This window comes from Centruroides vittatus, unplaced genomic scaffold (assembly GCF_030686945.1).
Source record: "Centruroides vittatus isolate TY-2023 unplaced genomic scaffold, ASM3068694v2 contig_943, whole genome shotgun sequence".
Classification (NCBI taxonomy): Eukaryota; Metazoa; Arthropoda; class Arachnida; order Scorpiones; family Buthidae; genus Centruroides; species Centruroides vittatus.
In genome coordinates, this window is record NW_027122626.1 from 115,906 (window position 1) to 131,156 (window position 15,251).

The 15,251-nt window shown below is 32.6% G+C and overlaps 1 protein-coding gene across 1 annotated transcript; it reads right to left on the minus strand.

The window, feature by feature from the left end:
* Window positions 1-2,154: 2,154 nt before the first annotated feature.
* LOC136985037 (zinc finger MYM-type protein 1-like) lies at window positions 2,155-11,681 on the minus strand. Its single transcript, XM_067282231.1, has 2 exons — window positions 10,968-11,681; window positions 2,155-2,268 (listed from the first exon to the last, which is right to left on the minus strand). Exons 1-2 carry the CDS (start codon window positions 11,679-11,681, stop codon window positions 2,155-2,157), a joined length of 828 nt encoding a protein of 275 aa, XP_067138332.1.
* Window positions 11,682-15,251: the final 3,570 nt, after the last annotated feature.

The window sequence follows — 15,251 nt, forward strand, 5'->3', positions numbered from 1 at the left end:
AATTATAATAAACACAGTTTTCTTTGTACATATTAAATCGATATTTTCATATAAATTAGATTTCAACTCTCAAAAATGTTCGAGGAGTGAGTGATAATAAATTTGATAATTAAACAGAATATATTGTGAGATCCGGAGGTTAATTGTTAAGATTTATTATAACGAAAAAAAAACTTTTCGCGATTTACGGTACTTCTGTCTCCCGCGGGTCCAATACAGAAGGAACAAACAAATATTAAGTCAAATCGTCAACAATCGTTCAAAATCGTCAACATTATTCAGCTGGGACATGTGGGAACATCGACAGTTAAAACAATTCTAGAACAAAAAGAAAACAACAAGTCTGATGCCCACCGCCTTAACCAGCCTGGTGATGACACATTCGAAGTGTCATCATTACAAAACATAAGGTCACCTGATCAAATTCCCACACCTGCTGGAGATATAAGAACAATTGGCATTCCGGGCGATCATTTTCGGCCTTTTATATTGTGTGTAACATATCGTCTCCTCGTTCCCTAGATACCTCCATACAGATCGCCGACTGTCGACCGGAAGGAGCGTTTCACCGTCACCCCATACGGATTGGACACCAACGAATCATTTTTCCGAGGTATTTAGAATTGTAAACTCTCTCTCTCAATCAATCAATGCATAAGTACTTCGAAAGTTATTATCGATTTTTGATATGCTATCAAACGTAATCGAACCTGGAAATTGTATATAGACTTAGTGTTGTAGCTTATATGTTCTCCTTGCTTTAGCTCATTAAATTGTGGCATTTAATTGAAGCGCCTAACTCTCACCTTCATCCAACCTCAGACACCAGACACCTTATGGACGACCTCGTTAACCCTCCCACTCAAACTACAAAGCACCCTCCTATTTGAACATATTTTTTATCCAAGTATGTCGAAATATCGCATTAAACCATCCTAAATAGTGTCAGGACCTAACATCGAAAAGAATCCTGCAATCCTGACGACAATGGATAAATTAAGCCATCCACTGACAAAGTTAGTGGATCTCTCGATCCGACGCCGATCAAACACGTCAACAGTGCAACATGTAACCTCCGGCTTCTCACAATATTAAACTTTGCATTATTGTTAAAATACAATGACTTTAAGATTTGTGTTCAGTATGGCCCAAACTACTACTACTTCTGTTCAATATTCCACGAATGGACGAATATGTTTCTTGTTGTGCAGGTTTCAAGATAATTGGAGACGATACAACTGTTCTCAAATTAGATACGAATACGAATAGGGAACGTTAAATAAGCAATCAAAAATTCTTTCCATGTCTTCATTTCTCAGGCTTTGTTGCTGCATCATAGCTCTACAAATTTTAACTACCTAGATATTTTATTTGTATTTTTGTACAGAAAAATACGCTAGTTGGACTGTTTCAATCGTTATCAGTTTGATACTTAAAACTGGATTTTTCAGTTTATCCAAATAACTTCTATTAAATAATAACAGCGGAGATTTATTTTATAAATAAAATCGATAATCCTTTGTCATGATCAATTGTAGCTGTTTGTTAATCTCATGAACAAAAATCCTACTACTTTGTAATTCTAATTAATCACTTTAATGTTTGTTACTTGTTTATTCATTTATAATTTATTATTTATAAAATAGCATACCGCAGTAACAATTATATTTCTGATTGTTAATTCATATTCGCGTATATAATGTTGCCTTTTCATTTATTGGATTTACTGCGGCATTGATTTCTCATTGATTATATGATTCCGTACCTTGCAGTAAATATAAATTTATTGTTTCAGATGCATTCTTCTCATTCGATCCATTTACCATTGAGGCTTTCAAGGTTTTTAATAAATTTATTAATATCGTAAGTATAGCATTACATAAGCCCTTGTGTTGTAACACTATATCGAAAATCATAAACGATTTAGTAGTCCAGAGAATTAGGATCTGTGCATTGTGTAAACTGATTTAAACAAGTTTTACTTTTGAAAGAAACTTATCAATTACGATATCTGACCGAGTTCATTTATATACGAATCACATTTAAACAACTGCGTTTATTGTTTACTCGCAACATTTTCTTTCATCCCTCTCAAACTGTTACACATCTAGAATATTTAAACATGGAAGAAGAGATTGAAGTGTGTTTGAGATGTTATCTCAAACCGTTGCTATCCATGGCCTTAGTGTCTGGTCTGGATCCTTTCTTAGAATGCAATTGCCAGTGTTCGATTAGAAGCAATTCGCTGGTCAAGTTGATGAAAGCCTTCTATTTCGAAATAATAGAATATGTTTTTTATTTTACTTCATTTCTATCGATTCTCTTCAACATTCCAGTAATAAACGAGTGGGTTCCTTGCGCTAGAGTATTCAAAGCAGTTGAAGGCGACACAACAATTCTCAAATTAACAATTACTGGTTGGATGATGATGTATACGATAACGTACAGTTCGATGAAACGGGAAAAAATGAAAACAACGATTAAATTAAGAAATATATCTTTCTCGGATAAACAAAAATTAAATTATCGATTAAAATTAACATCCATGTGTCTGGTTTCCTTTACTCCCTTTCTCGCTGTACTGTTCTCAATTGTAATGTCCCTTCCATTCTATTTTGCTTTCAAAAATGGATATTACTCACGTAATGAAGCATTATTCTGCAACGTTGTAATGGGAACTTCCGGTATTTTCATCGGTAGTGGACAAAACTATATTTGGATTATGTTTGGTATAATTTTTTCAATGGTAAAAACTGGATATTTGAGTTTATCCAAAGAACTTTTATTAATTAACAAGAATAAGAGAAATTTGTTTCATCAAATAGAAACTGTAATCCTTTGTCACGACCAATTGTGGCTGTTTATAAATCATATAAACAATATCTACGGCATAGCTTTGCTGCTGGATTACTTTATTGTGATGTTGTTGACCTGTTTATTCATTTACAATGTTTTATTCGTAAAATCGAATGAAATCGTCACGTTATTATTTTCTACCTTTGCTTTAGTTTTCGCGGTGGCTTGTCTTATAGTCGCCTATTTAGCATCTTCATTTATTGCCGCAGTAAGTATCTTTATAATTTCTTAGAGAATAGACGTTCAGTTTTCAATAAATTAATATTTATTTTAGATGCAAAATGGTTTCCAAGACATTCGAAAATTCGCAGACTGTAATTTGGAGCTTGAGCACAAGCTGAAAGTAAGTCAAATGCGTGCATGATTCAGTAAGAGCTTTGTATATTATTCCCTATTATTTAAGCAATGAAAAACATTAATATATTTATTCCATACACATCTGAATATTAGTTATAATAAAAAAATGCAATTAAAAAATAGTTATTAGCAAATACAAAATTTTTATAAATACAGTAAATATGAAATGTCCAAAAATTATAAACTCATTATAAGAACCAATGAAGTTACATTTTATTAATCATCTTAAAATAAGATGTGATAACTTCAAAATGTTATCCTGGCAACATTTCTCACGTTCTTTCTTGCTGTATAGATTGGAGCATTGTCTTCTCAAACATTCAATAGGCACTTCCAATCATTTGACCAAATGGATGAGCTTATAAGCAATAGCATTCGTTTTACCATTAATGAAAGCAACATTAGGTTTAACTCCTGTCAACATGTAACACTATTACCTCATTGCTACCTCTTAGAATACATTTGTTCTTAACTGCTTACATCGTAGCAATATTGCAGATCATGTGGACCGTGCAATTGTGTGTACTAATTTCATTGGAACACACAATCTGTCTCCATTTGTGTTCTAGCTCAGGAATGTGCAATCCGCGGCCCACTGCACCCTAATTTTTTAGGTACATTTTCATTTATTTTAGTAAATTATGTCGTAAAAATTATTCTCGTTTCACTTGATACACTTTGATGTCGTAATGACGTAATTGGTGCTAGAAAACTGCTGTTATGCATGTGGAGTAGTTCATACTGTTGTAAACAATTCTTTTCGTGCATGAAAAACATTAAAATTGCTGAAAGAAATAGGTTGAGTAATTCTCATTTAACTAACATTCTTAGAATTAAGACTAATACCGTAAAAGCAGATATTGACAAGAGTTTAAAAGGAAAGCAATATCAAAAATCGTATTTAAATTATTCTTATTTTGTGTGAGTATAATTTATTTACAGTCAGTTATACAGTATTTTTTTTGTAATTATATATATTTGTTATTAAAATTTGATATACACATTTTGAACTTTTTAAAACCATATATTTATATAAAGTACCTTTATTGCCCGCTGAATATATGTAAATTTCTAATTTGGCCCATTAGGAAAACAGTTGGACAACCCTGTTGTAGGATATCATTTCTTTAGCCATTTCAATCTGATAGTCTTATGAGTAACAGATGAAATTGCTCGGTCTTTCATTACACTATATTCGTTTGTCTTAAAAATACGTCAAAGGATTTTCTTATAGAAAGTCTGTATGTGATGACAATAATTTCAAGGTAATACCATTGTTAGAGCTCTCTTTAATAATTTTAAGTTTCTGTTTTCCGATAATTTTAATGGACTGTCAAAGTTAGGGGTTTTTATGGCTTCTGAAATCAAAATACTGTACAGGATTTTAATATCATTTTTTCAATTAAATTGATTTCCTTTATAATTAAGAAACGCGCCTTGTATTTATTATAAAATTATAATTAAATTTCACGAATTAAACTCACTTTTTGGCAATTAATTATTGTGCCAGATTAGACAATTCACGCAAATGATTTGTTTGAACAGATTTTGAATTTCATGAAGAGATTCGGAAAAGCTTCTTTATCGATTTCAATGGAAGACTTCTTCGACATAACAAAGAAATTTCCCATCAAGGTAAAACCTTTAAACTTTACAGAGAGTAATTTCATGCCCCGTGGTAAAGAAACATTAAAATATAAATATAATAACGGCGATTGTTGATTTCCTCTCTAAATGGCCAATGGTATACTGGTAGACGGTGGCAAATTGGTGCCCTACCAACAAAGTGCCAACGGGTAACGTTCCGGGATTTTTGTGAATTTTTACCTTTCTGGCTGTTATAATACAGGGAAAGTATGGCGATCGGGAAAATACCCTCCGTTGGATTTTCACCCTCTTGCACTCGGGATTTTAAAAAGTAGAGAAATGCAAAAAAATTCGTGGGTTTTTTCTATATATATTGATGTTTATGCGTGGCGGGAGGTGGGGCACGATTTTGTTCACCCTCATTGAAGCTTAATAACTCTTGTGCTTTTAGTCGAAATTTTCTGAAATTCTGCATGGAGAATGGTGTATTAGGACAGTGGTTCTTAACCTTTTTATACTCGCGGCCCACCAAATATCTCATAATTTTTTTGTGACCCCCATTTTTTAAATAATAATTTAGGGAATACTATAGATTACTATCTATGGAATTTTAGGACTTTGAGTATATATCTGAACTGAGGGGACCGAGACGAGTTCAACGATACCCTACTTTTGGACCGGGGACGAAAAATAAGAAAGTTATCATACTTTTTTAATGCTTTCATACAGACGGCACCGTAGTTGCTAGTGCTACCATTTCGCGGTAAAGTCTGCAAACAAATTTAAAAAACATGCTGAAAGGCAAGAAATTGCACGAACAGTCGAACGCCACTTTCCCCTTTTTTTCTTTTGTTCAAGAACTACCGTGAATCAATAACTAGTGACGTTAAACAATTGGCGGCCTGCCGGCGGCTCCCCTCCCGGGTGGGGGGAGTCCGTCGGGAGCACGAACAGTCGAACGCCAGTTCCTTTTTTCCCTTTTGTTCAAGCATCGCGACACCAGACCGCGAGCGATAGCGAGACTGAGGAGCCGTAGCCCCCGAGGTCGACGAGCGTGAGGGTATGCAAAAAGAACTTAACTCGAACTGTAGACGATCAGTGTGCTCGTGGATCAACATCTGCCTTTGTTGAAGGTATATATGGCCGACTTGCCGGACTGCCTGTTAAACATGCGATAGGCTCAAGGTCTGTATAAGAAGGTCAGGACACGCATGACCTATTTCTTGGGCCGCCATTTTGGGGTATTTTGAGTCGCATGTTTTAAGCAAACTTGTACGAGCAGTCAGTTTTATACGACATTAATTAAACTAAAATTGCATAAATCCAGTGATTTCCAGTCAAAATTATAATAATAATTTCGGATGATTATGCATCCCCAATTTTATGTAACTTTTCGATCAAATAGTTTAAAAGAAACAATCATCCACATCACTCGCTGTCGTGAATGAAACTAATTAAATAGGTGCTAAAACTGATGCAATTACGTATATAAGCACTTGGTAAAGTAATGCAATAACATAAGTTATCCAAAATTTTATTTTAAAGCATTTACCAATACAATATTAATGCATTAAAAAATAAATACTGGACTGACGTTTAATTAATGAACATTTTTGGCTTTACAAAGGTTTAAACGTCATATTTTCCTAATTATATAAAATTTAATCAAAAAGGATAATATTAAACACAATTTGATGATATTTTTAACAGAGCTTATCCGAGACATAACTTCTTTCTCTGTAAACACACAAGATACAAATATAATATACCATTTTCGGAAGTCAGCAGAAGTACGCATAAATGAGTTTTTGCTTCCATACAGTTTTTTTACATTCAAAGTACTGTTCCTATCTCTGGCAAAAATATGTAATCTCACTGACAGAAAAGTTGAGATTAACAGTTCAAACTGAGATTCTTCGAAATGAAGCTGAACAACAAATAATTTAATGTAAGCTCACGTATACACTCAAACCTGTTTTTGTGCGGTCTTTTTTTGTGCGGTATATGAAAATTTCAATCAAATTGGAACATAATCGATTCCTGTAAAATTTTTTAAAACTCTATTGGATGTTTTCTATGACATCAGCAGGTTTTTTCATTTTTATTCAGTAAAATTTTTTTCTCATACGTTTTTTTCGGTCCCCTTTCATTTTAATAGCATAAAAATCATAAATATTATGTTATATTTGAACAGATGCGGTAAGTTAGCTCTCCTCCAGCTTTAGACTGTAGGTGTGAAATTTCACGCCTTGTTAAATGAAATAACACTTTCTGCAGCTATATTTATCAAATAAAATCATTTGTTAACGATTATTTTTAACTTTTTAATGTTAGATTGGTATTTAAGTGGAAATAATTAATTAATATAAAAAATAAAATTCTTAGAGGATTTTTCCCCCATTAGGGATTGCAGAAAAAGGCTCAAGGAGTTAAAAAGCAATTCCTAGTTATTTCGTACGGTTATCACGTAGAAAAGTCTCACGTATTTTCTACGTGAGACTTTTTTTTATGCCGTCTCTATCCACCGCATAAAAAATACTTTTTAATTGTGTTGCGAAAACTTTTTTATAGCTACTCGTGAAGTTTTGTGCGATTTTTTTATGCGTTTTCTTTTATGCGGTCCCTATCCACCGCACAAAAACAAGTTTGAGTGTACATCTCAAAGACAGTACCTATAGAAAAATACATAATATACACTACTCTCACATAGTTTAAAATGTTCACTTGGCTGCCACTTATCCCGTCTGCAGTTCTGCACCCATTTCGCTTTCCTCTGCTTATCTGCAGGAAATCTAAACAATCAAAGGTCGGTAGACTTACTTTTACAATTAGGTGCCACAGAATAACCCATTGTTTAACGTTCTGAGTACGTATATACGTAATAATAGTCGACTCACGTAGGGGTCACGTATGGTGATCTCTATCGATATGCCCCAACACGGCCGCTGCCGCATAGAATCACGGGAGCGTGTCTTGACCTTCTTATACAGACCTTGGATAGGCTTAGCGGAGAGACCGACGCGACTCCCGATCATCGCGCGATCGCCGAAAAAAGTATGATAACTTTCTTATTTTTTGCCTCCGGCCCAAAAGTAGGGTACCGTTGAACTCGTCTCGGTCCTCTGAGTTCAGATATTCCTGAAATCCCATAAATAGTCCATGAGAAAGTCCTGAAATTCCATAGATAGTAATCTGTAGTACACCCATAATAGATATTTGTTAAATTATCTATTATAAATTGATTTTTTATTATTGCGTTATTTTTTATATGATAAATGTAAATCATAACTTTATTATTTCATTATCTATTTAAATAACATTCAAACTTTACAATTAAACATGAAAACTCTGATTTTTAACAAAAAAAAGTAAAAAGCATGTCGATAAATCGATCCAAAGTCGATGCTAAAACTGAACTAAAACACCCACAACTTGTCGTAAAGATTTTGCATATCTTTGGCAAAAATATTTAAATTTTCAAACCCTACTACTAAGCCTACTATTTTTCCTAATTATTTTTAAAATTCCAAGCATTAATAGTTTCTTAGAATTGCTTTGGAATAAAAGAAGTAAATACTGCGGTGTAAGTAGCATATTTGCATTTATTTCTTCTGTACTAACAAAGTTGTATGTAGGAAGAAATAAAAAATAAATAAAAAAAACTAAATAGGAAAACTTTATCTTTCTTATTTCACTTTTCAATACGATATTCGGTTATACATCAATTTTCATTTTATTATATTCTGAAGGAAATTTTGCATAATTTCGAGGCCCCCGGCAAACTTCTTATGACCCCAGGGGGCGCGGCCCTCTGTTAAGAATCACTGTCTTAGAATGACCGACGCTGTTAAATTTTCATGGTTAAAATTCGACGGGGTGCAAAGATAAAAGCAGTCATTTGTCATATCTCGAGTAGGATCGGACTTAATGACAATTTTACACCATATTAGCATTTATAATTTTTATAAATCCCATTCTATCTTCAAAATTAAGCTATGTGCCATTTTATAATAATAAAAAAATATATAAAGTTATCAATAATAAAATGTCATAACAAATGGCGCGATTTTAAATGTTGCCGGAAATTGCACCCTAGATCTTTTCCGTTATGCAACTTGTTGATGGATTTTTTAAAGAAATTATCTTGTGACATCATGTTCAAGAGTAATACTTTAAATCGAAAAAAACAGAAAAGTGTTTTATTTATTTATTACAACTTAAAGTATTAAATATTTTGATATTTTAGTGTGTTGTGGTATAATATTTCAATTGTTTTTCTTTTTTTCAGATGGCCGAATCTCTGTACTCGATATTCTCCACTCTCCTAAATCTGAGAAGCATTGGGGAACAAAACCAAAGATGCAGAGAAATATCACTTATTGATGCACTAATACAAAATTAGGAAATTCCGGGCTGCAATTTTTAATCATATTTTTAATTTAAAATAATAATGTCCTCTGTAGTTTTTCTATTTGTTTTTCGTTTTATCCGTCATTTATCTTTACTCTTAATCTTAAACACAGAGAAACATTCAGTCAATTCTTATAAAAATTTTTAGTTGAATTTCTTTATGGATCATTTATAATGCAGTTAACTGATTAATTTTATTGCAATGTCATTGAAATAATTATGTAAAATGTTTTAACATGTTGCTGTTTACACGTTCTAAACACAGTACACAAATTATTTATAACACAACAACAACACTATTTGTAATTTATTTTCAACACTAGTGAGTAACACTCTGGCACTCCACAAGCGAGTAACAGTCAGGCACCCGACAATTAATTAATAAAGGCACAACACTGGTTCTTTACCAGCCACACAGCCACTCACTCTGGTCAGCACAGCTACACACTCCGGTCAGCACTGCCCGGCCACACCAAAGGGAAAAGCATAATTTTTCCCTCTCTAGGCAGGAAGATCTCTCCCCGCATTCCCAAGTCTATAGTTACACAACACACCTGACACGTGTGACAGCTGTGGACTGTACATCAACACTACGTAACATAAACACACATGTTACAATTTTGTTAAATTGAATATCGAACTTAACTAATCAAATTTTTATAAAATTTGTTAGTGTGACCGTAATAACGATAGTAATAAGCAGTGGCGTGCCGTGACATTTGATGATAGGGAAGCTGTGTTTCTGTAAGAAGCCGACTTTCAGGGGCAATCAGTTAATTGCGCGTCAGTGATGGTCTAGGGTCCATTCGTACGTGCGAATGACAAAAATAAACAATTTATGTACTTTAATTCTAAAATACAAATAATACATACATAATACAATTATAGAAAAACTTGTTTCTTTTTTTTATTTTCTATAAATTAACTCTATTCGGCGATGTTTTCCCGCAAAGTCGTTAATTACTTTATCATAAAAGTCACTCGTCGTTGATTCCATCAACGTATTTAAAAGTTCTTTTTCTATAGAAAGCAACGCTAGCGACGACAATCTTTCCTCCGACTGAGTGTTCCTGGCGAATGTATGAATTCGCTTCATTGTTGAAAAACTACGCTCAACAGACGCACTGGTAGATGGTATTGTAAAAATTAATGATATTAAACCATATAATTCTATTAGTACGTCTTTGTTTAGGTCATCATTAATTATAATATTTTTTATGTCTAAGAGTGACTTGCCAATATAGTCCGGACACGAATATAAATATTGCAATTCACTACGTAATTTACATAAATTAAAAAATTCTCCATAAAATTTACGTAAAGCATTAAAACTCTCTTCGGGAAATTGTTTTTCATAATATTTAAAATTATTAAAATCTAAAAGTGATAAAAATTCTAGAGATTTTATGTCGGCAAATCTGTCAATACAATTTTGTATCAATGTATCCATTATTTCATAAAACAGACGTCTATATAAATCCTTTTTAGACTCAATATCAGTATGTCTCATTCCTCTTTTTGGTTGAATTTCTAAAAAAGTTTCATCTTTTTTCAAAGCGTCCCAAATCAAATCAAAATCATTTCTTTTCTGTCGTAAAAAATCAATAAAGTGATTTATTCTAGTAATACAATATGCTATATTAAAATTTTTTTTGTAATATATCAAAAAGGATATCTGAATGTGCAAATATTTGATGAAAAACTAGTAATAAAAAGTGAAAATCAAAATCTATTAAATAATGGTATAATCCTCTTGCGGCAATTGTAGTATCAGAATCCCATTGTTCTGGACTTTCAACCATATTCAACAACAAAAGTTTTAATTCTTCTTTATACTCCATAACGCAGTTTACAATCCTGCTATTGTAATTCCATCTAATAGGTGTGGCTGAAGGAAAACGCTTATTGACTTCTAGGTCTAAGGCGTGAGATCTTTTAGAAGATTTAGAAAAAAATGAAGAAAATCCTGTCATAGTTTGAAAAAATATTTTACATTCTTTTATATATCCAACAGATTGAGAGAAAACTAGGTTCAATCTGTGAGCATAACAGTGTACGAAAATAGCATGTTTGGATATTTCTTTAATTTTAGCTCGGACACCATTATGTTGTCCGGCCATTACGGCAGCACCGTCGTATGTTTGTGCCACTAATTTTTTAGTGCATTGAAATTCGTCTAAGTAACTCTTAATGTGAGTGAATAACGAATTTGCGTCTCTGTTCTCACTCGCATCAGTAAAGCCCACAAATCTTTCTTCGACGTTACCGTTTTCTTTCACGTAACGAAATACAGTCGACATCTGGGCTCTGTGGCTAATGTCCGTTGTTTCATCTACAATTATAGCAACAAATTTTGCGTTTTCAATTTCTTTTTTAATTTCTTGCAATAAAACGTTTCCTAACGAATTAACGAGCTCATTTTGAATTTTGTTCGATAAGCCAGTAAAAACTGTAGACTTCTCTAAATGCATTTTTAATTGATTATCTGACGTACTTAATAAAGAAACGAGTTCAATATAATTACCTCTGTTATTAGATTCAATACATTCCCTATGCCCTCTAAATGCCAATTCTTGCTTTGCTAAAAAGCATGTAATATCTATTAATTTAGATACAATATATCTATTAGCCGTAACTATCTTGTTATAATTTTCAATATTAATTTTATATTGTTTACTAATGTTAAATTCTATTCTATTTTGATTTCCAAATTGCTTCAATTTTACGAAAGAATCGATGTGACATTTACGATTTTCGTGTCTTTTTCTAGCTTTACTCAAATTATTTAAATCGTCAAAGCCATTCTTATTCCACACACTAATTTCATTTGAAAATAATAGGCAAGGCCAACAAAACAATTTTTGCATTTTTATGCATCCACAAAGCCATTTTACGTCTTGATAAATTTTATCGTGAAAATGTCGAACAAATTTTTTTGTCGAAGTACTTATATTTAATTTAGGCGTTGGTCTTTCTCTTTTAATAATGTTTTCTTTTTCATTATATGGTCTTGAGCCAAAACTTTTTTTAAGTAAATTTTCAATATCACAATTACAGTTTAAATCGCTAGCCATGATATAAGGGCTAAAATTAAAAATAAAATTATTAAAACTTACTTAGTAAAATAAAATTTGTGATGGATATACAATTATACATACCTGGTACAAAATATTCAATTGTATGAATATACTTTTGCGAAGAAACGTATATAAAAATAACATAAAATATTGTTTATTTTTAAATATTTAAACAATCCACTGAGTTAAAATTGCTCCCTGCGAGTGGCTCACGAATGGAAACAGAGACGATTTTGGTAGGTGTACAGTGAATGCATGCATGACAAATCCCGAGGGTGCCGATACCGGTCAATGTCAAATGCCTCTTTTGTCGCATCACTAGTATATCTCAAAGGACGCGACAGGGCCGTTGTAAATTTTAAACGTTTCTCACCATAGATGTAAATATGTTAAACTTAATAGTCATTTGTTTTCTAACTACTGCAATTCGTTTTAGTACCAGGTGTACACGGAAATCAGTTCCCCACTGTACTGAGCTAGTAATTGCTTCGGTTAAGCTTTTGTTTAAGTCAGCAGGGTTTTACTTATGTCACCATTCCCTAATCTCTTAATTATTTAACTACTTCTTAGTAGAAATAACTCGAAACCAGTTACTTTGTACTCGAATATCTGTAGTCTTGGGAAAAAAGTGGAAAGAAATTTTTATGACAACCGATACTTAGATCGTACATTTAAGGAAAATAAATTCTAGAGCTTTTTTTGTACCATTGTACGTCTCATTCATTAAATTTGGTTGTAAATAATGATGCCAAAGTAACAGTTAATTTTTTAACATTATACAAGAATTGTACACGTTTTTTCTGCATTCCCTTACAGATGGGACATACTATAATCGTAATATCACCGGTTTAACATTGAAACCCGTAAGTAATATAAGATGGGAGAGCGGAATAAATATATCAAATATTTTAATGGATTTTTTTAAACTCCCGTCAACTATACAGAACTATCATAAAAACGTGCCAGTAAACTCCTATCGGTTGGGTTAAGTTATAAATCTAGTCTAGGGTGGGCAACCTTTTTTATAACACGGGCCAGAATAAATTTTACGTTTTTCCGCGGGCCGTAGTAGTTAATTGACGCCTTTTTGTGACTCGTAATTTTTTTAGTCTGCAAATACGAAATAAATAAATAAAAAGTTTATACTACATTTATTTCTCTTATCGTTTTCGAAAATTACAAAGAATTGGAAAATTAACTATTAATTAGTTATTTTTCCAATTTAATAATCTATTAAAGATCTCGCGGGCCAGATAGAAACTTTTCGCGAGCCGTAGCTGGCCCGCGGGCCGGGGTTGCCCGCCGTTGATCTAGTCTACTCGTGATTCACGTAATCGGGCGAGAGCGGCCGAATATCTAGCAGGCAGGCGGATAAACAGCCCACAACTGGTCCGGGATATAAAGTTAGAAGCTTTGTGTGAAGCATCCACCAGCTAAACCGGGTGACGTTGGTGCTCTGTAAAGCGCATGCGCCAATGCCTATAATCTGGCTGCTTGGAAGTTGACAGGCAGGTGGCTAACAGCCCACAACCGCTCCGGGATATAAAGCTGTACTCTTTACGAGTGTGTCGCTTACCCGGTTTAGCCGGGTGAGCTAAACCGGGTGAGGTTGGTGCACTGTAAACCGCATGTGCTAATGCCTATATAATCTGGCTGATTGGAGACTGACCCGGTTTCGACATTCCTTCCGCCACCGAATTATTCGAATATACAATAGCAATCTTATCGTTTTTTTCACATGTAGTATAGAAATTTGTAAAAGATACATAATGCAGTTATAATAAAATATTAATTTTAATTAATGCAAAGTACGTTAAAATATGAAAATGTTATATTTTATAAAATACAAGGGAAGGTCATTGGAAGGTGGAATCGGCGCTTCCATCGCTTCCAATGACGGCACGCCACTGGTAATAAGTGGTAATAATATTAGAGCAATTGGACAATTTCCTGTATAACGGTCCATTAAATAATAGTTTGTAGGACTTTCTCTTGCTTGGATGAACGGCCAGGCAGGGAAACATGGAAATTACTTGTTATTCTAGCCCTTTGTCTATTGTGATCACTCTATGTGAACGTCATGAAAGTGGAATGTATTATTATTATTTTAAAAATTCGTATAAAATCAGATTTTTATAATAGAAGTATGAAAAAAATATTGTTAATATGCAAGTATTAGTAGTACTATTTTTCACTTTTAGTATTAGTAAGTATTAGTATATATATTTTTCACATTTTTCAAAATAAAAATTCGTTTTCTTGTTTACATAATGACTTCTAAAATTATGTCCGATCAAATTGCAGTAAAATAATTTAAACTCATATTTGCTGTTTGGCTATATGCTATTTTAAAGGAGAATTCTGTTTTCTACATTTTCATGTATATTATGTTCATATACTTATATATCTTCGCGAATTATAACACAGTATATAAAACAATCCTTTGACCTGTAAAAGCTGATTATGTTAATTTTTGATCATATTATTGATGACGTAAAATTTGTCGAATATTGAATTTTCATACTAGAGATATGACTATCAGTCCTTCTAATATATTATATTATTTAATTTTTTTTTAGCTTTTAGAATGTCAGAGGTGATATATTTAATTTGTTTTTTTTTGTGTGTATGTGTGAGAGAAACCTGATATATTGGCTTTTTATAGCGGTTTTTTGAATGTAATTAATTTAATTTTAAGTCTAATTAACGTACCACCTGATAGTATACTATTTATTCCTTTTTACATACAAGTGTTAGTATATTACATTTATCGTAAATTATTTTAATTTTAATTTCGTGTTTTTAACGATTTCTGTTTGTCAAACTGTCCACAGTGTTGCCCGTCTTCGTACGTTTTTACATTTACATAAATTCTTTAATATATATTAGATTCATTATAATATATAATTAATTTATCTAATTAATCGGTAGATATTAGTAATAAATAAATTACAGATTTTTAGC